This window comes from Aythya ferina (assembly GCF_964211825.1).
Source record: "Aythya ferina genome assembly, chromosome: 3".
Lineage (NCBI taxonomy): Eukaryota > Metazoa > Chordata > Aves > Anseriformes > Anatidae > Aythya > Aythya ferina.
Genome location: NC_140298.1, coordinates 38,934,863 through 38,957,446, shown reverse-complemented (window position 1 = coordinate 38,957,446; position 22,584 = coordinate 38,934,863). Strand labels below are relative to the sequence as shown.

General features: G+C 34.9%; 1 protein-coding gene across 2 annotated transcripts in view; it reads right to left on the bottom strand.

The window, feature by feature from the left end:
- Positions 1 to 22,584, bottom strand: part of LRPPRC (leucine rich pentatricopeptide repeat containing) — a gene marked incomplete at its 5' end in the record, with an annotated part of 90,920 nt that overhangs the window by 22,010 nt on the left and 46,326 nt on the right. For both annotated transcript variants that reach the window (XM_084512796.1, XM_084512795.1), the window contains 6 exons: positions 2,361 to 2,448; positions 2,561 to 2,703; positions 5,219 to 5,309; positions 5,563 to 5,631; positions 19,319 to 19,425; positions 20,056 to 20,180. In XM_084512796.1, the coding sequence (XP_084368922.1) occupies positions 2,361 to 2,448; positions 2,561 to 2,703; positions 5,219 to 5,309; positions 5,563 to 5,631; positions 19,319 to 19,425; positions 20,056 to 20,180 (623 nt within the window). The remainder of the gene's footprint in view (positions 1 to 2,360; positions 2,449 to 2,560; positions 2,704 to 5,218; positions 5,310 to 5,562; positions 5,632 to 19,318; positions 19,426 to 20,055; positions 20,181 to 22,584) is intronic.

Below are 22,584 nucleotides of genomic sequence, written 5' to 3'. Positions count from 1 at the left end.
CTCCTCTTAAACACTGCTGCTCTGAATAAAAGAATACGCAGGAGTAACTTATTCGTAAATTCAGTATCAAGTGTCACCACAGACTAGTAGCAGTTACAGTTTATAATTTTATATTAAACTAGTGTCCCTCCAAAGTCCAAGCTATATTTAATTTCCACCAGCTCTCTGCTTGCTCATTTGTGTTATCAAAGACACTGGACACTTTTCTATGAAATACGTATAAAATGCATTCCATTGATTTTGTTTATTGCTCAATTAAAAGTATTTCTGTTTTTCTGTCTTTTGATTACAAAAATTTACCACCATGAAGAATTTCCTTAAAGCATGTTAATGTTATGTCTACCACAACACCCACGACTGTACCCCCTACCTACAGAACATGCAGAGTTCAGGCTTCTAATCCGTGCACCTGGGACTCCGTACTTCTTTCTATAGGGTCATTTTACTAACAACAGAAGGTAACTGTCAATGACTAACAGATTCTGCTTTTAAACTCAAAGCTTAATCTGTGAGTCCAACTTGTAAAATACATTGATAACACCCAGAGAAGAAAACAAGGCACCTTGTATTTATAAATCCTCCTAACTCAGCAAACTTAATTATTTTAACCCATTTAATTTTATGTTTATGATCTCTCAAGTGAGATCTAGTTATTTATGGTCACATAGGCAAAGAAAAAGATTTCAAGAATATTAAAATGATCTGCACCTTGGCAGATGCTAGAAATGGATCAATTATGACCCAGTTATGCTAATTCTGACTCTGTGACAGTGTTTTGGGATGAGATGAATAAGAATGGATTTCCAGTTATTTAAACTAAGCATAGACTGAGCCAGAGGAATTGTACTGCAGTACACTCCTCCTTTCTATACACAAAGGCAAATACCCAAGCACAAGTTAATTCTGTTTTTATCTGAGGCAGAGAATTTTCTGCAGAAAAACTATTTATTTCTCACAGCAGAAGATTTGAAGTGATCTCTCAATGAGGCCATTTTATTTGTTGGGTGACAGCCACACGCCCAGGGGGCTGGAAATAGTGAGCTGTGGGGACACTGATTTTGATCTTTTGTTTATATTTATTACAACCCAAATAACCACATGTTTTTAGTACCGTCTGTCTTTGTAGGAGGAAGATCAGGTGGAGAAGTTAGCTAATTTTAGGGAAAAATATGGACTACTTTAATTGCAAAGAATTTAAAGATACTAGGAGACATACCTCCCTTCAGACGAACACAGATCGCTTTGCAACATTAACAGAAAGAAAACAGACTAACAGATAAAAGCCAGAAAGGAAGGCAGCAGTAAAAAAGAACAGTTCAGTTGGAAGGGACCTACAAAGTTTGAAGTCCTCTTGCCTAGCCTCTTCAGGGCTAACAAACTTAGGGCATATTAACAAGAGCATTATCCAAATGCCTCATGACAGGCATGGGGCATCAACCACCTCACCAGAAAGCCTGTCCCAGTGTCTGATACCCTCATAGTAAATAATTTTCTCCTCATGCCCAGTCTGACCCTCCCCAGCCCAGCTCCATGCTGTTCCCATGCATCCTGCCATCAGTTCCCACGAGCAGAGCCTGGCACCTCCCTCTGTGCTTCCCTGCATCGAGAAGCCACAGAGAGCAGCGAGATCGCCCCTCAACCTCCTTTTCCCTAGACCAGACAGCCCCAGTGTCCTCAGTTTCTCCTCACAGGACAGGCCTTCCACCCTTTTACCAGCCCTGCTGCCCTCCGCTGGATGCTTTCACGTACTTTAACATCCTTTTCATAACGTGGAGCCCAAAGTTGCACACTGTATTCAAGGCGAGCCTGCTCCAATGCTAATACCCATAGTCCAGACTTGTCTAATTTAATCTCATCTAAATATTTTCTTTGTTAAATCTGTTTAAATAATCCTTCTCTCTATGCTACTCATGTCTTTGCCATAAAACTTGCAGCCAAACAGCTAGATTTATTGGGAACCACATAGGCGCCTACAATGGTGAAAGGATATTTTCAGCATTGACCCTGTGCATAGTTACTTATGTTTAACAGATTGAATTTAAAGTCTAGAAAATGGTGTTAAACTAACAATATAAACTACAGACCAGCAATACTTCCAAAACTTGAAAATCACCTACTTCACTGAAGACTGACTTTGAAACATGCATTTAAAGTCAGTATTTCAAATGACACTTTAAACAGTTTAGCATTTGCTTCTCTCATCAACTTTCAAAGCAGAACATTGCTAAGTAAGCTTATTGTGTAACTTTTGTAACACACTAGCAAACCAACAGAAAGCAGCAGCAAGCATCTCTTGCTCTGTAGTTAACAGAAATCTGAAGCTTAGCACTGGGGAGGGGCAGTGGCAGGTTTCAGTTTACCTTTTACATTATTTTTCTTGCAAAGCATCCTTATTTTTCGTTCTTCCGAAGTAGAAGAGATTGGGCTTCTTGTTTCTTCTTGTCTAGCCTTTAAAACAAAAAGCTTATTTAAATTGCTATAATGCTATTTGTTAGTATTTTTCATTGAAAAAGTATACATTCAGAAGCACTGTTAGCTACCACAGGTAAAGTCAGATTACCTTAGGTACCTCAAATGGGACAACCTGACCATTTTTCTCAAATATAGCAGCCAGCAAGGTTAGTGTTTTCTCACGAGGAACAACATTTTCTTCTTGCATTTTAGTCCAAATTGCTTCAGCCTTTGACCAGTCACTGTTGTTCTCTGAAACAAGATTTAAGATTCCAAATAAAAGCACATTTAAAGTATATGTACATATCTAGAGTCATATCTTTGGAAAATACTTAGAAAGTCATATACTTCTGCTTCATATGACCATCAAATTGAGAAGTTCTTAACTGCTGGTGCTACTCAGAAGGTACAGGAAGATGCAAATAGAAAAAAAAGACTGTACAAATTTTTAAATGAATGAGAAAACAAAAAAATACTCCAGAAGTTTGCCCCCATCTCATCAACTCAAATATTCCTCCTTATTAACTGCTAAAACAATTGGAAAAAAGATTCAAAACGTTTACAAAACATTCTAAGGCACCATTTCTAAATTCCAAGATCCATACCCACCTTCCACAAGGTTGTAGTACCACTTCAGCTTTTTAGAAGAGGCAGCAAACTACCTTAAAACTGATCATTTCATTTGACTTAAGGACTAAAATTAACATTTTCAAACACAGGTTATTATGGCAGTAAGCAATGGAGGATGGAGAATGTTTGATACGTTTTCTTATGTTTGTTTTGGGCTCCGCAACTATAAAGCTGGGAACTGCAACAAACTGAGACTTCAAGACAGACAAGGTGCTTGAGAAGATTAAATAAAACAGGAAGTTGAAGAAGCTGGGTTTTGTACCACCTGGAGAAAAGCAGTCTAATGGGGGAATTTAATTGCTGTTTTCAGATACTTAATTGACAGGTCTCTCCTTAGCAGCACACAGCACAGTTTGAAAGGTGATGGTTAAAAGTTGCAGTAATGGAGTATATGAGGATGGTCAAACCTTGGCACAGGTTGCCCATGAAGGCTGTTTAATTTCCACCCCTGGAGGCACTCAACACTATACTTAACAAGACCACAGACCGATCTAACTTTGAAGCTGTCACAGCTCTGAGAAAGAGCTAGACCCACAACTCCTGAAGCTCTCTCAAGCGTAATTTTTTCTCTTATTCTACATAAACAAACACATTTTCAACATTTTTGATCACAGCTTGAACTAGATGGTAGATGCTTCATTTTTTTAATACTTAAAAAAGATCTGAAGTTGTGGCTTTGGTGCACAGTGACAATTCTCTACTGTACTAGTTCACTGGGCAGCTTTGATGGATAATTTTAAATGGTTGAAAGCAGGAATGTGCATGGTTTTTGTCTTTTACAGTGACAGAAACCCACAAATGTTTTCCACTTCTTTGAGTAGATGGAATTGGTTTTGTCTTTTCAAAGACGACTGAAGATTTTGTATGACAGAATTTGATAAATTCTATCTTCTCGGATTCTCTTCCTAGCAGGCACACTGTCACACCTAGTCACTGCTAGAGGTTGAACAGGATGGTGGTGGCAAACACGAAGACCCCCTCCTGTTGAGGCAAGGTTCTGTTTTAGGCCTACGTGATATTTGAGGGTCAACCAATAAACGGAAAGCCAGAACAGGGTAATACCACAGTTTGTTGTTTTTTGCGACTGTTCAGGAAACAAAAGGGTACAAAGATCACAAGAAGTCTCTTGGGGGAGGGCAGGAGGAGGAAACATACATTCTGCTTGTAATTAAATGCAATGGGGATGCAGCCTCTTTCGTTGCTCTATTAAAAGGGGGTTCTAATAGTGTTTTATTTTGCATAATAACATTGCTAGTTCTAGTCAATGAAAAATATACATGGGAAAACAGCCTAAAGTTACTTCAAGCTTAAATGCAAGTTCTCCCAAGACCAAATATATCAAATAAATGACTCCTCAATATATAACCATGATATAAGGTTTTCTGTCATCTTTCTGAAATATGTAGCAATCCTTCTAATGCTTTTTTTTTTGTCCTAACTTCCTATTTGGTATTCAATATCCAATCCTGAGAATGCAAAATATTTTCTCAAGACATTAAATAACTAGAACTAAAGACTCAAACATTTTTACTGTGTATATTACAGTATGATACACTGAACAACAAAACCAACACAAACAGAAAAATATAGAAAATAAATGAAAGTAACTACGGATACATTCTTTAACAAATCTGTAGTACAGAACTGAACTTCCAATTTTAAAAAAAGGTCAATTTCCATCAGTGATACACAAGTCTGGCTATACATGGTGAGGAACTGGTAGATTAAAAAAATCCCACACCTTTCCAGAAGGTGTAGGCAGATCCATTTAAAGTAGAATGCAGATCTTGAATGACTAAAAATATAGAAAAAAGTGAGCAATTTTTCTTCTTACAAGCATTTAAATATATATATGTGTATATATATATATATGTATAAATATATATATACACATACATATGCATATTAAACTTTTGAATTATGACACAACAGAGTAAGATGGAATGGAAGATGTGTACTATTTAAGTTCTAGGGTACTGTTATGCTGAGCTCTGCAGGTAGAAACAAACAAACATACAGACAAAACTACCTGTACTCTCCTCCCCAGCAAGATGCCTCAGAAACCATATGCAGGCTAATTCTTTACGGACAAAACACCTCTCCAATTGAAAATGAAAAAGAATACAGGTTAACTTACCACAGAGTTGAAGCAGGTGGTAGTACATCTCATCTCTATCACATTCAAAGAGATTTTGAGTTAATTCTACCAATTGTTCCAAAGTCTCCATCTTTAGAAAGAAAGAAGATCATTATATCTCAGCCAAACAATTATTTCCTACGTATGTGCACTTAGATACTGTGTACATTCATCTAAAATATTCCTGTTTAAGTATATGCCAGTGTTTACACATGGCATTAAGTTCACCTCATCAGCCTGTCACACATCTTCACACAAAAAACGTCTAGCAATGAAATATTTCAAAACAATTATTCTTGGAACATAACGACAGTTCTACAGAAGACGACATACAAGCCATATACCTGGTTATTTGATATACACTTTTTTGCAAACCACTGCAACCTTCCAGGGTGGGCTCTTAAACCAGGAGTCTGCAAAATAGTATTTACACAAGAAAAAAACACATTACTTCACACAGAACATTCTAAGCTAAAGTAGGCATAATACATGTCCTCATAATAACAGTTTATAGGTTTTGTTTTTTGAAGTCTGAGGCTACAAGCTCAGAAATAATCAAATTAAGCTGCATTTATGACAGGCTTAAAAATTGCAGTCATTTTATTCAAGACATTTTCCTTTTTGATCAAAAATTGCTGTGTCTGCACTGACAAAGACAGGTGCTATAGAACATACTTCAGATGAAATGGAGTATTAAATAATTTCCATCACCGCAGTAATGGAATATTATTACTATTACCCAGGGTAATCATTTCTATTACTCATGGCAAAAAGTTATATCAAATGTTTCCAAACTGGCTTCACAATGAGAAGTTCAACATCAAAAATTCAACATCAGTGCAGTGATCATTAGCAACTAGAAAACCATGCTTCTCACAATGGCAATGTTGACAATTAGTGCCCTTCATTGGCTCACAATAGCTGTTTTCTTACAGCTATTAGCATCTTAAACCAACAGTTTTAGGTTGTGACCTCTCTTGCTATGCTCACTAAGAAAATCATGAAGCTAGAGTGCACTAAGCATACTGTAGCCAGCTGCTAACGAAGATGCAAGGTATACTAACTGTAGATAACTCCCATCCCAGAGCAGAGCAAAGACCTACTGTGTCCACAAAAGAATCAGTGTTTAATAGTTAATAAGCCATAGTTCTTTCTATTACTCATTTTCTCGGGTTAAATGAGACTTCGCTTGTTCATTCCTTTGTTGCTTTGAGTGGTCTACATTCACACAACACGTACTCAAAAAGTCTTTTTTTTTTTTTTTTTTTTGCAAACTCCATCTAGTATACGCTACCACTTTGCACCCACTCAACACTACAGACCACAACAATTGTACCACAGTTCCTCCAATGTCAACAGCAAAATTCTTTGATAAACATTGGAAAACTCAAAATTTCATAAAGAAACATGCTATAGGCACTGTGTAGCTCAGGTCCACCACATCTAGAAAAAAGATACAAGAAAACCTGTGAGCAAAGCATGCATCATCACTTTCACGTCTCACACGCTGTTTCAAGACTACTTGAATTCACTTTCTTTATACTCTCTCATTTTAATACAAAGATCATTTACAGAAAGAAAGGACTACACTTTCCCTTCATGCATCCAGATTTACATTAACACAACTCAAAGCGATTCCAAGGAAATGTCTGTTCATCCCCACCTAGAAACATGTGTTTTGACTCTTGAAGGGTTTTAGCTGTTAATATTGTAAGAAGTCTCTGCAGTTGAAGTGTGATTTCCAAAATTCAAATGCAATTTCGCCTGTAAGAGGCAGCTTGAACAAAAAGCTGTGACAAATACTGAGTCTCCATTCCAAAACAGTGGAAACAATTACTGCTGAACAAGTCAATTAACCTTCTGTCTTCTCTAACACAGATAAATAATTTCCTTTCCCTTGTCTTCTCTCCAACAGCAGAATTATTACCACTACATCATGCTGAAATAGCTCAGCATACACCAAAAAGCAAGCATGCTAAACTTCAGTTAAAGACTTAAAAATCTGCTGAAGATACACGAAACTGAGTGCTCTGCAAAGTAAACGTTGGGGCATATAATCCTGCCAATCATCCAAAACAGTCTATGCAATCGTTCTAAGTTAAAAAATAATAATTAAAAACAAAACAAAACAAAAACCAGGATGCTAACCCCTAGATCCTTAACATGAACAATCTTCTGTATGTATTTATCTGTACTATAAAAAGTCTCAATCCAAGAGGTTATAGAAAAACAGTGACTCCTCAAGTATTCCAAAGTGATGTATATTAAAAACAGTTTTGCTTTCCAGGTACTTGCTGATTTTTCCATTTAGATTTTATCACTGTTTTTCATGCTTACAGGTATCCAGTCAGTGCTTTTTAAAGACTCAGCAAGCAGTTTCACATAAAATATGCTGAAAATTAAGTCAAGAATTCACATCTTACACAACAGGCTCTTGAAAATGAAAAAGAAAAAAAGTATGTTGCTTGCATTTGTAGCTAATCCTCTTTAGGACATGTTAAAATTCAAATGCTGAATTCACTTACAACTTCCAATATCATTGCTGATCCGAATGCCAATGAACTCAACAGCTCCAAACCTACAAACTTTTTATAGTAAATCCTTTCCTGTTCAGAAATGATTGATGTGTCTGTCACTACAAGGACAGCTGAGTTATACAACAGATATCCTTGTGTTTCATTTTGAAATTGAGAAGTGTTTTCACATACTGCAGGTCTCAATCATCAAAAGAACATCTAGGTCAGATTAACTAAATCTCCAGGGCTTGCCTGATAGTCCATATTTGTAGCTTATCCCTTACCATCTTAGGGAATTTTAAGCGTTGCATTTAGCAGGAATCAGACTTCCTACAGTAGAGCAAATGCAGAATAAAAATAAAGCAAGGAATAATAATTAAAAAAGGAGTAAAAACCTGTTACTTTAATTACTCTTCCTAATTCCTGTTTTAAATTTGACCTTGTCTGTTTCCATGGCCAGAAAGTAGTATTGAGTCTTAGTATTTTTTCCTTTTTTTTTCCCCCCCTTCCATTTTTAAGGCATTCACTGTTTTAAAGAGCAAAACAACTACTGAGTGTCTATCAAAAAATTATACAGCTTATAAACTAAATATGGGGGTTTTCCAGCTTTTAAATACTCTTGGAACATGAAAGAGCTGTACTGCACCAGACCAAAGGTCCACCTAGCTTTTCATCCTCTCCCCAACATTGCCTATGAGAGAACACGAAGTGAGAGAAAACCCAGCAATACATTCCCCTCAGTGCCCCTCCATTCTCCAGCTATTTGGGGTTCAGTGGGTCAGACTTTCTATAGCAAATGATTTGTCTTCCATGAACTTCTCTGATTGTCTCTGAACACAGAGAGGTTTATCATTCGTAACAGCTTCTGGCAAAGGGTTGCCTCAACTACCTCCTACAAAAAAAATGAGGTACCACCACTTTTTACTTGTTTTCAGACTAGCTTCTATGGGCTTCATTTGGAGCCTCCTTAATTTTGTATTGGGGGACACCATACAGTTGATTACCCTTTACCCTCTTCATTTCACAGATGCTTGAGTGATATATGTAATAATTCCCCGTTTCACTGTTTCTTTTCCAGTCTAAGACATCCTCACCTAACTAGTCACATCTCCTACTTTTGATCACCTTTTTTACTATTTTTTTTTTTAATACTTTACATACAACCCTGCACTATTTTTTTCCCTGATTCTATGCCTTCACACACAGAAAGGAAAACTAACCAGAATGGGAAAGAACCTAATGCATCTTTAGAAAAACTATTGACAAGAAGCGTTCAAGGATCATGTGAATGCAACAATCCTAAACCACAGAAAACATCTCAGTTGTCCACTAGAAACAGTCATCTTAGACAGGTGACTGAAGGGGTCCAATCACCAGAAATTCTTTTCTGTACTAACATTTTTAGTTGAACTAACTTCTACCTATTACAGCTGAAAGAAAACTGGTTATATGGTGAAATCCTGACCTGTCAGAGAAGATTCTATTCAACACTTTCCCACACCTTTAGAGAATGATAAAAACATTCAAGTTTTGTCTACATTTGTGTTCTGTATTATTAAAGATAATAGACTAATACTTTTTTTTGAAAACCTTTAAAAAAAAAAAAAGCCAAATAGTTTACAGAAGAGATGCATAAAACATACACTTTTCTACTTGCCTGAAACAACCTTATTCTCTTTCAAGACAAAACTTACATAATGAAAAAACAACAGCAAAAAAAAAAAATCATGTAGAGACAGACGGAAAACATCCTGTGGCACTCTTCAAAGAGGAACACTTTCAAAAAACTTAGGTGTTGAGAACATCCCAGAATGGTCTCTCTTTTGCTACAGCTGGCTTCGAATGCACAACTATTTGAAAGTCATCAAAAGCGTTTTGATTTGGCATACTCATAACATAAAAGAGACGAATTACTGTCTTAACCTTCCAACACCACACCTCCATGAACTACTGCTGTGCACGATGCTTGGCAAAACAAGTGCTACAAATCCTAGGTATCTCCTTGAAAACTTATTCTAGCCTTGCACAGTGTGACTTTACTTTTGCTAGGTTAAAAGTTGGACTAGAGGATCTTAGAGGTCTCTTCCAACCTAAAGAACTCTATCAATCTACAATTCACTGTGAGTAACACTGATTTTAAACATTCATGTTTACCTCTGCTTAACCCTACCCTTTTCAAATGATCTATATATTATTCTCAACTCTTGTGTTTTTTTCCTAATGTTCTATCTTTTCTTAGAGAAACAGTTCTACAGTAATCACCCATCCAACTATTACCAGGAATACTGGAAAGAAACAGACACAATGTATAAACCCTATCTACATTGTGCTTTCTGACAGTATTTTTTGGACAGGTAGATCCATTCATCCTTCTCTTTGCAGCTGAAAAAGCCAGTAATAATAAGAGACAGCTAATGCTGCTAAGGAAGAAAAATGCTTCACGATGAGTTACATCGACAGCCGAAACAGACTTATGTTACCAGTACCAGAACCAGTTACTGAGATTTAGATGCCAAAGAAATGTCTTGCAAGAAGTCACGTTACTTCTCTGGAGAGACAGCCTTAAACAGACAGCTATGAGAAGCGATGTATGTCATTTCTAACAGCTCTCTCTAACATAAGCCTTAGTGAAACAGCACAGTTGATAGGAAATTCTTGATTTAAAAGCAGATTTTTTTCCCTGATTCCACAAAAGTGCCTATGAAATCGCACAAATTCCATGCAGCTTCAGTGAAGCCTAGGATATCTTTGCACAGCAACTTATTTGAAGATTATTTTTTTTTATTATTTTTACAGTGTAAACACTGTATGCTACGTTTGAGTCTTTCCTTATGTGAAAACTCTTAGCAAAATTCCTCACTTTTAGTAAGCAGTGAGTGTATTGCCCGACCAGAATGGTAAAAGAATATTTTCAAGTTTTTGTACCCTTCGAAGCCATCAAGGTCCCATTTATAGATGAAATGGTTAAAGTAATCTTAATTTTTTTTTCCACCTTTTTAAATGCTCCTTCTTCAAATTACAATGCATTAGTTTTGCAAAAATACATGAATTAAAACATTTATATTAAAAATACATCTGATTTAATTGTTGGTTCTGAACATATGAACTTCTACACAATAGTCCAGAAGCTTATAAAAGAAGCTGCTTTAAAGACTGAGGAATCTAAAAATAATTTCTGCATCAAAAAGCATCATTCCCGTTGCAATCATATCAGATACCTAATAAAATACATTACTTCTCTAGCTCTGCTCTTCTTTAAGCTATTTTACTACCAGGACAGCATTAGAGCTAGGCCCATCTACGGCAGGCAAAGTAATACTTTTTTTGTACCAGCTCCTTACACTTGGAAAGAAGTTCAGCTCCTCTGTATTTCAAATAAATAATTCTTTGGTGATGGTACAGAAAGAGATCCTCATTTACTTTATTCTTTCTAAACAGAAGAAAACCTTGAGAACTGCTCTAATTAAGACAGGTTTCCTCTACAAAAGAAGTAATTGCTTTTGTTCTTTGTAAACAATTTTACCCAGAAATAAATAACATGGCTAAATACATCCTAACACATAATACTGATTTCTTTGATGAGAAGCTAATCTAAAATATCCTCACACTTGCACAAATTTTTGGGGAGGGTTAACTGTGTGAAAACTTGAATTTAAATTAAATCTGTACCTTCAGTATGACTACTTCAATGTTCAATGACTAGGTTAAGCATTCTGTTGCAGTAGTTTTGAAAATTTTGAGTTGCCTCACTTAAAATTATGCCTTCAAAAACTACCCAACTATTGTGTATATATTATCACTTTTTTCTTAAATATGTATTTGCCACAAAGCTTCTGTCAGTTCTTGCCGACTTAACCAACACAATTAGTACCTATTGAGTAAATACTCAATTTTATTTATTTCTCTTGAAACAGGAATATATCCTGCTTTGTGCTAGGCAGACATTGAGATGCAAAATTATTTTCTGTAAATACCAGAAGAAAAACAATGCTGAAGTTGTAAATTTTTTTCTTACTCCTGACAACAGAGACTGATGCTATGTATGTTTAATGCTATGTATGCTGTTGGAATAGCCCACATTTATCAATGAGATTTCCAAGTGAAACTATGTAGTCAAGTACTGCTACAAAAATTCATTAGAACTTCACAACAATAATCATGCTGAAAGAAGACACCAAAAATCTGCGAAGACCCTGCTCTAAAATCCATCCTCTAGGCTGTTCTAGACTGAAAACAGCAAAAATTTGCTTTCTTTGCACTGTAATATGGTTTTACACTGCATGATGAACCCAGACACCATTAGTGTCTGGGTAGCAGTATTTTCTCTCTAACACAATCCCTGGACCCAAGGAAGGAGCTCTTGCCATGATCCCACATTCTAAACACAGTATTTTCTACCTCTCTGGAATGAATTTATTCATTAGTCAACACTTCCGTTTTTCCACTAGAATGAATGAATTAAATTTATTTGTTGGGGATATATTCATTTAAATATTAACTTCTTAGAAGAAAGTAAGACATTTTGAGTAGCATGCACTGATCTAGTAAGCACTTTTTTTTTTAATTAACACATGCACACATCCATGGGTACAAAATCCAGCTTCAATAATAGCTGTATCAGAATCCAGTTTCATAAGTAGAAATAATGCTCTTATTAGACTAATAGGACTCAATAATAAGAAAAAAAATAATCTTTTCTTGTAATTATAGGGCTTGTGTGTCTAAAAGCTCTTCATCCTTTCTCCTCCCTCCCAGCTGTATACAGTTACTCTAATAAAAGCTATTACACCCCCTACAAACTACTCCATCTCAGACCACCGTATCTCTAAGTACCTAACACAATTTGCATTACACATTCACAGACATTTAAATTTTGTTCTAATCACCACTGCTCTTTTTCATAAGCAGACCAAACATACATTCTTGTAGGTAAATTTAGACACTAGAGGTAACCATCATTAAACCATACATTAAAAAAAAAAAATCCTGCTGTGACAAATCAAGAAAGCATCTTCTCCCAGTAGTTGTTGATTTATTGTTTGTTTTCTTCTTTTGTTTTTATTGCTGGCATAAAATCAGCAAGACTCAATTTTCTGATGTAGATTCTTATAAAAAGCAATCTGGATGAAAGAAGGTTGTAATCTCTCAATATCAAGCAGAAATATTATCATTGTTTTTATGGTAGATTAAATCCAATGGCAACTGGTATCTCAAGGTCTGCTGACAGTGGATGTCACAATTCTTTGCTTAAATCTATTTACCTCCTAAATTAACTTGACATCTGTTGATAGATATATTCCTGTACACTAAACTCACCTAAAATAGTTCTTTTGTCAGGTCTTGAATTTCAGCAACAAATACCTTATCTTGTATGTATTGGTACCATAAATACATATCATTAAAGATATTTCATATATACTTGTTATTCAGTTCTTCACATAAACATCTTGATACACAAGAGATGGTGTAATACATCCACCTATTAAGTATACATGATATATTTAATATAAGGGTAGGTGAGTGAGAACTCCACACAAAATCTAGTAAAAGGAGTTCTGAAGCCATACACTCTGCATTGACATTTTCAAGGGAGTTCCCTCTTGTGATAGCAAACTTGTGCAGGTTAGTTTTCTATTAAAAATTCTGCCATACGGTTCTGTGATCTTTCCCTATCTCCTAAATACAGTAATCCTCTCAGCCTTCATTTGCAGTAGAACTACAGAGTAGAAACAAGAGCTTTTACTGTTTTATTAAAGGAACTGTTTTAAATCGCATGAGCTAGTGCATTAATTTAGAATGACTTCAAGAATTATTTGTCAAGAAAAAAATTAAAAAACATCTCTACCAACTTACTGGAAGAGGCTATAAGTACCTAAAAATGCCAGTGATCTGATACCCATTTCAAAGGTATCAAGGTATCATATTAAAAAAAAAAAAAAAAAAAAAAAAAAAAAAGTATTTTGCTGTCCAAAGGAATGCAGTTTAGGAAAATACATTTTATCATTACAGAGCAGTACTAACAGAAAACTAGTATTAAGTACACACTAATATGCATGTTATTTCCCAGGAAGATCTAGAAAAAGAAGAAACCAAGTTTATAGGTTATTTCCCTTAGGAAATGAACATTTCTTAACTACACTGAAGCAGCAGGAACGTCAGTATTCTGAACAACATTTTCCACTGGACTTGTACAAGCAAAGAAAAATGAAAGAAGATTTAAGAGTACTCTGGAGATATTATATATATATGTGTGTGTGTGTGTATATATATATATATATATATATGTATATATTATATATATATATATATATTATTTTTTAAATATTCCACAAGAGGTAATATCTGTATGTTCATCAAAAATTAGTTTATGAACCATTTTTGTTCACCTTATTGAAAACAAAACCGTAGAAGTCATTAGATAACAGCATATAGATAAGTCATAAAGAACAGTCAGGTGCTCTTGAAAAAAATAATCTAAAAAGTTGTGTATAACAATGCTGACATTTTTACATAGAAGATACTGGGATGTTTGATTCATGGGAGAATCTACAGAAAATGAAAAACAGCTCCAAGATACTTTAAATTTTATATACTTTTTGAAGTGTCTCCTTTAATGGAAGAGCTATCTAAAACAATAGACAGGAATATCTGAAAAGACAAGGAAAGGAAATTTTAGAAAAATATTGCCAGTCATGATAGCGTGAAGCTTCGGGTGCATTCATGTACAATGTTTTACCATATTAACATACCTTAACACAGATGCTGTTAGCAATGCTGCCTGTGTCATTTTCAGTGTAAAAGCCTACTGATGTTTTTGGTTTATGTTTGCAACATACTGCCATTCCAAGTACTAGCTACCACTATATTTACATTTTTATGAAGTGTGTAAGATCAGATCAAATTGCTTTAACTATTTCATCACAAAAGATTAAAATTTACTTAAAGAGTAAAGAGGAATTGATTGACTCTTCCATTTCAAGCAATGAAAAAATCATTAATAATTTAAGATTAACACTCATTAATGCTTTCATGTGCTTTATTCTTTTGAATTCTTCCTCGTAGATTCTGATAATAATTTACATTGGTGGTGGTGGTGGTTTTATTTGGTTGTGGTAGGGTTTAGTTTTTTTTTGTTTGTTTGTTTTAAAGACAGACTTGATATATAAACCTGAGATAGTTATTTTGCCTTCTATTTTGTTACTTAACAGTAACAAAAATTGACCTGTAAACCTGAGTCTGATTTCAACTGGAAAATGGTTTAAAACTGTGCATGTATCAGCCATAGGTGTAAAATGTTCATTTTTACTTTTTAAATGTCATGAACTAAGCCTGCTTTTGCAAAGCAGATTTAAAGAACAGCTTCCTTGGAGCTCTGCTGCAGGACTGTTACAGTGCTTACTCATGTACAAGTCTTGCGAGTCTACCACAAAGAGCCAAGTGGGTAGTCTAGACCATGGGCATGACTTCACACACAGATTCAGAGACTATTTTGATAATAGCATTCAGCATGTACAATAAATGAAGGAAAAAGTGCAAGTCTAGAAACACTCAACCATCACACAGGTGAACTACAGATCTTACTGTAAAACTTCAGAGATGACTGAACAGCTAAAATTGATCCCAAGCGACAAAGAACAACTATAACTGTTTAGCTAATTAATTTTTAAGTCTCCATGCACCATGCAAGGAAAATAACAGGGTAAACGGGGTGGGGGGAAGGAAGCAGGTTCCTTGAAGGTGGTGTAAACTTCCCTTTTCATCTCACCTCTCTCCTGGATGACTCTCACATCAGTCCAGCTCTCAACCATCAGCTAGATCAAGTTTAATAAAACAGCAACAGTGGCAGCTGACAACTGAGTAAAAACAAGGGAATTCAGATTTTCCAGTTCTTACAAGAGATAAGCAGCTATGGATTGAAAGGGATTCTGGGGAGTAGGCTCTAGAAAATACTCTCGCCACTTAAATGCTGCACTTAAAGAATACCAGGCCATGCAACTCTTCCAGACTCTCAGTTCTACTACCTGAAACAATGGAACAACATGTATGAAGATGACCCTCCATGAGAAAATTCAATTAGATATTATCAAAACGAGACAACATTTTAGAAAACAAGTAAAAAAAAAAAATACTGTTCTAGAAGGTAATTGTGTCTGAATCCCTTTTACTGGAAAATTCATGTTTCTTTTAGTCTTTAAGTATCATGTATTAAAAGTAAAAAATTATTTACTTAATCATCTCTTTTTTATGAGAAAAAAAAAAGAGAAAAAATCAAAGTCAAAAAGGCAACTAAACGGCCTTTACAAGTAAGGGAAGAAGTTCTATATAACTAGGGCTATAATGGTGTAATTGATGATGATGCTCCTCCAAAGGAAAGCAAGCTAGTAGGTGACTTCATGGTAAGGGACAAGAAGAGAGGGGTACCAAGGTCTGTTTTGATATGATCACTTCTGAAGGACTCATGGCAAAATCTGACACATCAGATGATGCATACTTAAGAACTGAAGACTAAATCACGCTGTAATGAACCCAACAGTAGAACTTCCCAGCGTGAGGTAAAAGAGCATCTCCCAGTACATCCTTCTACCAGCACTCTGTGATCACCAGACATGGCTAAAACAAAGCACACCTTCCCTTTGCAGAGAAACTGAAGCTACCTCATTAGAAGGTCTGATCTCTGAAAGAGGCTTTCTGTCTAGCTACCTGCCACAAAACAAATGAGAATAGACTTCAAAACCTTAACCAGAGTCTAGCAACACTACAAACTGTTAGCTTACCAACCACGCTATGAAGCCTCAGAACCTAGTGGTATTGGCCCTTCTGCCTCAAGTCTTCTCTTTTATTGCCTCAAAGAGAGAATCACAGCACCAAACTATGCGCTGCAATTTACTTGGTCTGGTATTAGTCAGGCACATTCTTTGGTCACACTGATTCTTCTTTAGTTGTCTTTTATGCTATCATTCTCTACTTAGTCTTCCTGCCCTACCAACAAGGAGCTGTGCCCCAGAGCTTTGAGCTTTCTTGCTATGGCAACATCCCTTAACATGAGCTTTTTTTTTTATATATATAAATATATATAGATATATATATATAAATATCTTTGCATGCACATTTTTGTTACCAGATTATGTACATACACAACTGACCCCCCCACCTTTTTTTTTTTTTTTTCTAAAAGAACCGCACCCAAATCTTCCCCTTCTTTTTCCACTATTGTCATTCAGCTGTATTTTACCAGAGATTGAGATTTGAGTTATTTTCTTTTCCTAGGGTTTTGAGTTGCAATTTTTTCAAAGCAGCAGTTGTCACTTTCACAGGAGCATCCAACAGATCTGATTTCTCAAACTAACAAGAGAAAGCTGAGGCAGTGGTCTCCAATAAAAAGAAACCCCATTTATAAACCATAACCTCCGGAGTCTTCATTTCCTTAGCGCCTCTAGATATTTTTTTTCCCGTTTTCATTCATACCTTTTTAGATACTCTTTATTAATTCTTCAGATACTACAATAAAAAATGATACCACTAAAATGAATTGATCACTATAATCAGCAGTACATGATAAAGTGTACACTGACAGGCAATAGATGTCTAACATGCAACTACTTCTCTAAAGATCAAGTGACCCCAAATTTGATCGACCTTTACTGAATGTTTCTTCAACAGGAAATGAAAATAGAAAAACTATCTGAGATGGCCAGCAAGAGAAGAAATTTAGCTGCAAAAAACACTGCTGGAGAAAATGATATACATACAGCCAGTACTCCATCTTCCACATTATACACAGCATGGCTTCGACTTCACAACAAAACAAAAAAAGCGAACAGTAACTTGTTGATGGACTAAAACTATTTTCTTCCCCAGCAAGATATGAATTAAGATTTTTTTTGCCCTTGAAGAAAAGAAGTCTTGGAAAATTCTTAAATTATTCTTACATAAAAATACCTAAAAATAACACCTGATACAGTGATTGATTTTGTGCCCCTTGATTCACTGGTAAATCACATGCATAGCTAAATTTCTGTATTCCTAAAAAATTTAAACCTTTTTTTGTTCCTCAACAACATATACAAAGATGAAATTCATACTTCGTGGAAGCTAGGTAAGAGCAGGAAATCCTACTCTAAAGAGCCTAAAGAGACAGGACAAGTTCCGTTTCATCTCCAGATACCAGGTGCTCAGATTCACACTTCTGTCTGTCTGTGGTTACTGACACTTGACAATTCAACACCAAATAGTGAATATGTGCAGAGATAAAATTGGCACCTATTAAAACAACAATTTCGAATAATAATTTGAAAATAATTATTAAATTATTCTAATTTGATAATACTTTGTTCATTTGCTTACTATCCAATTCACGAATGCTGAACTGTAGCCATCAATAGAAGGGTTGAGAATTTAAATACAGAAGTCTAAGAAACTCTTACTTCCAGTTCTGAGATTTGTACATCCTATATGCTTTAATCACTATCAAAAGAACTGAACTCCTCACTGTCTTGTTAGATACCGATATTTCAGTTCTTCTGTATTATTAGATTAAGCTCCAAAAGACTATCCCTGAGCAAAAATATTTGATTTCAAAGGATGCTCAGCAATTCTGTCCTCAAAGCAGTATAAGTATTGTTCTATCACAGAGCAGACCTTCAGTTAACAGATTTTTTAAAAGAATGATTTCTATTGGATAGTAATTCAAGTAAGGATAACTGGTGTCTCAAATATTTTAACAGAACTAGAAAAAAAGGCAAGTTTTATCTTAGGAAGGAAAAAAAAAAAACAGAAAAAATAGGTTACAGTTACATACATAATACAAAAATGATAAGGACTGAGTATCACTTTTTCTGCAAGATCCCTCCCCTCTTACACATTAACTTGTAAACTTATGCAGCATTTTAACAACATACAACTGTGCTAAGAAGAAAAATAATCACAATCTGGGCAGACTCTGCAGCTGCCCCTTTGACTTATCAATTTCAGTAAGCACAATTTCAATCAAGTCTAGATAAAATATACTAATCCTAAATAGACCAAGTTTGTCACCTACCACTTCCTATAAGCTGCTTACTACCCTGAAAGAGAGAGAACGAGAGAGAGAAAGAGAGAGAGAGAGAGAAAGAGAGAGAGAAGAAATGCTAAATTAAATGCCAAACAGTAGCAGACAGCTCTTGTTTGGCTGATTAACTTGTAGACAAGCATTACAAATAAATCTGAGCATGGTCTGCAGCAAATTAAATTCCAGTGCTTTTAAGAACAAAGAATTCCTTTGGAAAGAGGATTAGCAACTTTACACCCAGGAATGCCAGTTTAATTTAATTGTTCCACAATCCAATATTTAATATGCAAATATCATTTTGATATATAACAGCAAATTTGAAAACGTGAGGAAACAATTTCAATATATAACAAGACTGTCTCTCTTCTGAACTGTAATTATACAAAATAAAGCTGGTCGAGTCTTTTTTTTCATTATTAGGATTGAATTCTATTAACGTGAATCAGAACAAGTCTAATTAAAGGTTAAAAACTTTAAATGTTTCTAATTAAGAGTCTAAATGGCTGCATGAATAGAGTACTATAGTTAAAATCCTACCTCAATGACCTTCCTAGCCTCTTTGTATTTTCCTGTTTGCAAGAAGGCAAAGAAGAGATCATAGAGAGCCATCATGTCACCATATTCTCTGCTTATAAAATCTGAAACTAAAGAAAACAAAAATGATTTACTAAATGAATTCAAGCATTTTAATATACATGTTGAATTTTCTTAATACTAATATTTTCTGTTTTCCAAGCATCACAAAACTCCGTACATTAATGTATACATACACATATATATCAAATACGTTTTGAAGCGTATGGCACGATCACAACATATTGCACAATCTGCTGTAGCTTTGTGGTTAAGCATGCTTAAACTGCTTTTTTTTTGTTGAGCTGCACTACATTTTGAATTACATTCAACAAAACAGACTGTATGCTGGCATCCTTGGCTTATGCCAAGTGTGAATTTAAGTTTTCTTAACTACACAACTATTTCAGAAACATATGCGTGGAAAAGTTGTTTTTTAGAAGTGATATATATATATAGAACAAGTATTAACACTAATCTTTGAAAACTTGTTGCTGTATTACCCAAACAATAGAATTCTTCTCCATTTAAAATCAATATCCATTTTTCAATCATTAGGCATCATTTAAATGCTTTAAACTAACACAAAAGTATGAAATTTTGTTCTTCCCGATGACATAAATGCTATAAATTATCATGGAAGAAAAACCTCCAGAAAGCACTCCATATAACCAGACAGTACTTGACTACATACAACCAACCTTTTTGCAGAAGATCAGCATCTCCTTTCTCTATGAGTCTACAGTAGATGTTATGAAGCTGAAGAATTTTCCCGTGCTTCTTATAACAGCCCATTAAAGCTTCCAGAGCAGCAGGCATGTCATCCCTCATGGAAAAAAAAAAAAAAAAAAAAAGAAAGAACAAAAATAAGTAAATAGCAAAACTGAGCAGGAGTAGACTATTATGAATCCACTTTGGTCTTGAAAATTTCAAGGAGAATTTATGTACAGATCTGTAATACAGAAGAGTATTTTATTCCCCACCACCCCCAATATTCCAGATATTTTCAAATAACGGGTAAAGTTTTTCTACAAGCAAATATCATGTATGCTTGATAGCCACATAAATAAAAACAGAATTACAGTTTTAGGCTCAAAGCTCCTTGCTGTGTAATTTTTGAGTTCACAATCACTGTTCATTACAAATTAAACAAAGGTTTAAATGCTCTGCATCATCATTAGATACACTTAATTTTTGAATTAAAATTCTTAAATTCTGTTGTATGTTACTGTGACAAAATACCAATTCCACAGAAATTTGTTTATATTCCAGAGTTCCATTTTTCTCGTTAGTATGTAATATTGTGCAGAATACACTGCCTGCAAACGTCTCTATTTAGACATTTTCATTTTTTAAGCTCTTTAAAATTTTTCCACAGCATTTTTATTTCAGTAGAAATCCTCAGGGTCAACCTAGTTAAACAAAGCTCTTTAGATTGCATTATGCTTGTTTCATACCTTTACAGACTAGCTATAAAGCACCAGGTTTATTTCCATTCCTTTTCTTCCATTACAATTGCAGGGTTAGCATTTACCCATTCTATATAAAGGTCAGAAACCAATGCATATTTTCTGTAATAAAAGTGTACTTTTTTTGCACTGAATTTAACAATATATTGAGGTACCAAAATGTACTCTGTGCTGACCTATCCATGACACAGAGTCATGGTACTAGTAAATTAGTGCATAAGATACTGACCTCCTTAAATGCAGACTTAGTCACAAGCCTTTCAGCAGTAAATACCAGTAACAAGTACAATATTTCCACTTTTGTTATCTCGGTCCATTGGTGACTTTTTTTCTGCTGTGTATACAATATTAATGCCTTCAGAAGTACAGCTAATCATAATAAGTAACTGAAAAACCATAAAAACAAACAGATTTGGAACTGTAAAAAGTAACCAACAAATGTAACCTTTAAGATCCTGAACTGTACAACTAACAGAGCTAAGTCAGATGCTGCAGACCCTTTTTCAAAGAATTACAAACCAATAAAAAAAAAAAAAAAAAAAAGAGGACCACCACTGAAAAAGTGGTAAACAACATGCAAGTTACTCTTTGAAGGAAGAAATTCACAATTAAATGAGTCAAACCAAGATGACACACACAAAATTTAATAAGTACAAACAGTCAATAAGACCGCATTTTAGATTTCAAAAAGACTATCAAATACAGGGTGGTGGAAGAAGGTAAGAGGAAAGATCACTTAATAGAAGCAGCCAAAGGCTATAATAAAAGTGACTTGAGATGATGATTTTGCATTCCTGAAGCAACTTTATTATCGATCATCTCAGCCTTAACAAATTAAGTTATTCTGTTAAAACACGTTAACTCAGATGTCTCCTCCTCACACAGAGATTTCTTGTGCAACACACATTTTGCTTTTTCAAAGAATGAACTATCTAGATTACTACATACTATCTCATCTCTTTTTTTATTTTTTTTTATTTTTTATTTTTTTTTTTGAGTAAAACACGGAATTCATTTTGCTCACTGATGCTGGCGTCCTGAAAATACACCTAAGATGACGGATTTCTACCTTATCCCCCTTACTGAGCCCTGTTTACAGTGCATCTTCTGGCACCCCATGGAGTCATTTGAATTTTTGTCATTTGGGGTGAAGACTAAATTACAGGTTAATTTCAAAACTGCAAGTAGATGTTGCAGGCTAGATTACTGTCATAAAAGAGAAATACCATGGTAGTTACCATAGACAGATATAAAGCTTTATATAATCAGTATTTTTCTCCTGCTTTAGATGCAAGTTCAGTTAACATCTTAAAAAAACAGTTTTACAGAGAACGACTCTATTTCTAAGGAGGCACAACAACATTTATACATTCAAATTGAAGTTTTCAGTGATAAATCTAGCTTTTCAGATTGATGCTCAAACAGCCATAGTATTGTCTTAGCTGTATTCCTAAAGGATTAAAGTGACTGTTTTTAGGTCAAAGCTATCAATAAATGAACAAATAATTTGAATGTCATTCAAAAAGAAGCATTAAGGGTTTTCTAGTCTCTAAATGTATGCTTCTGGAGGCATTAATACTGTATATGCATAGAAAAAAGTCAGCAAAGGACCAAGATTACAAAAATGGAAATATTGTACTTGTTACTGGTACTCATAGCTCACAGGTTCCCAAATAACTCTGCATTTAAGGAGGTCAGTATCTTGTACGCTCATTTACCAGGCATTTGTTTTTAATCTATCAAAATCTGACATATTTGTTC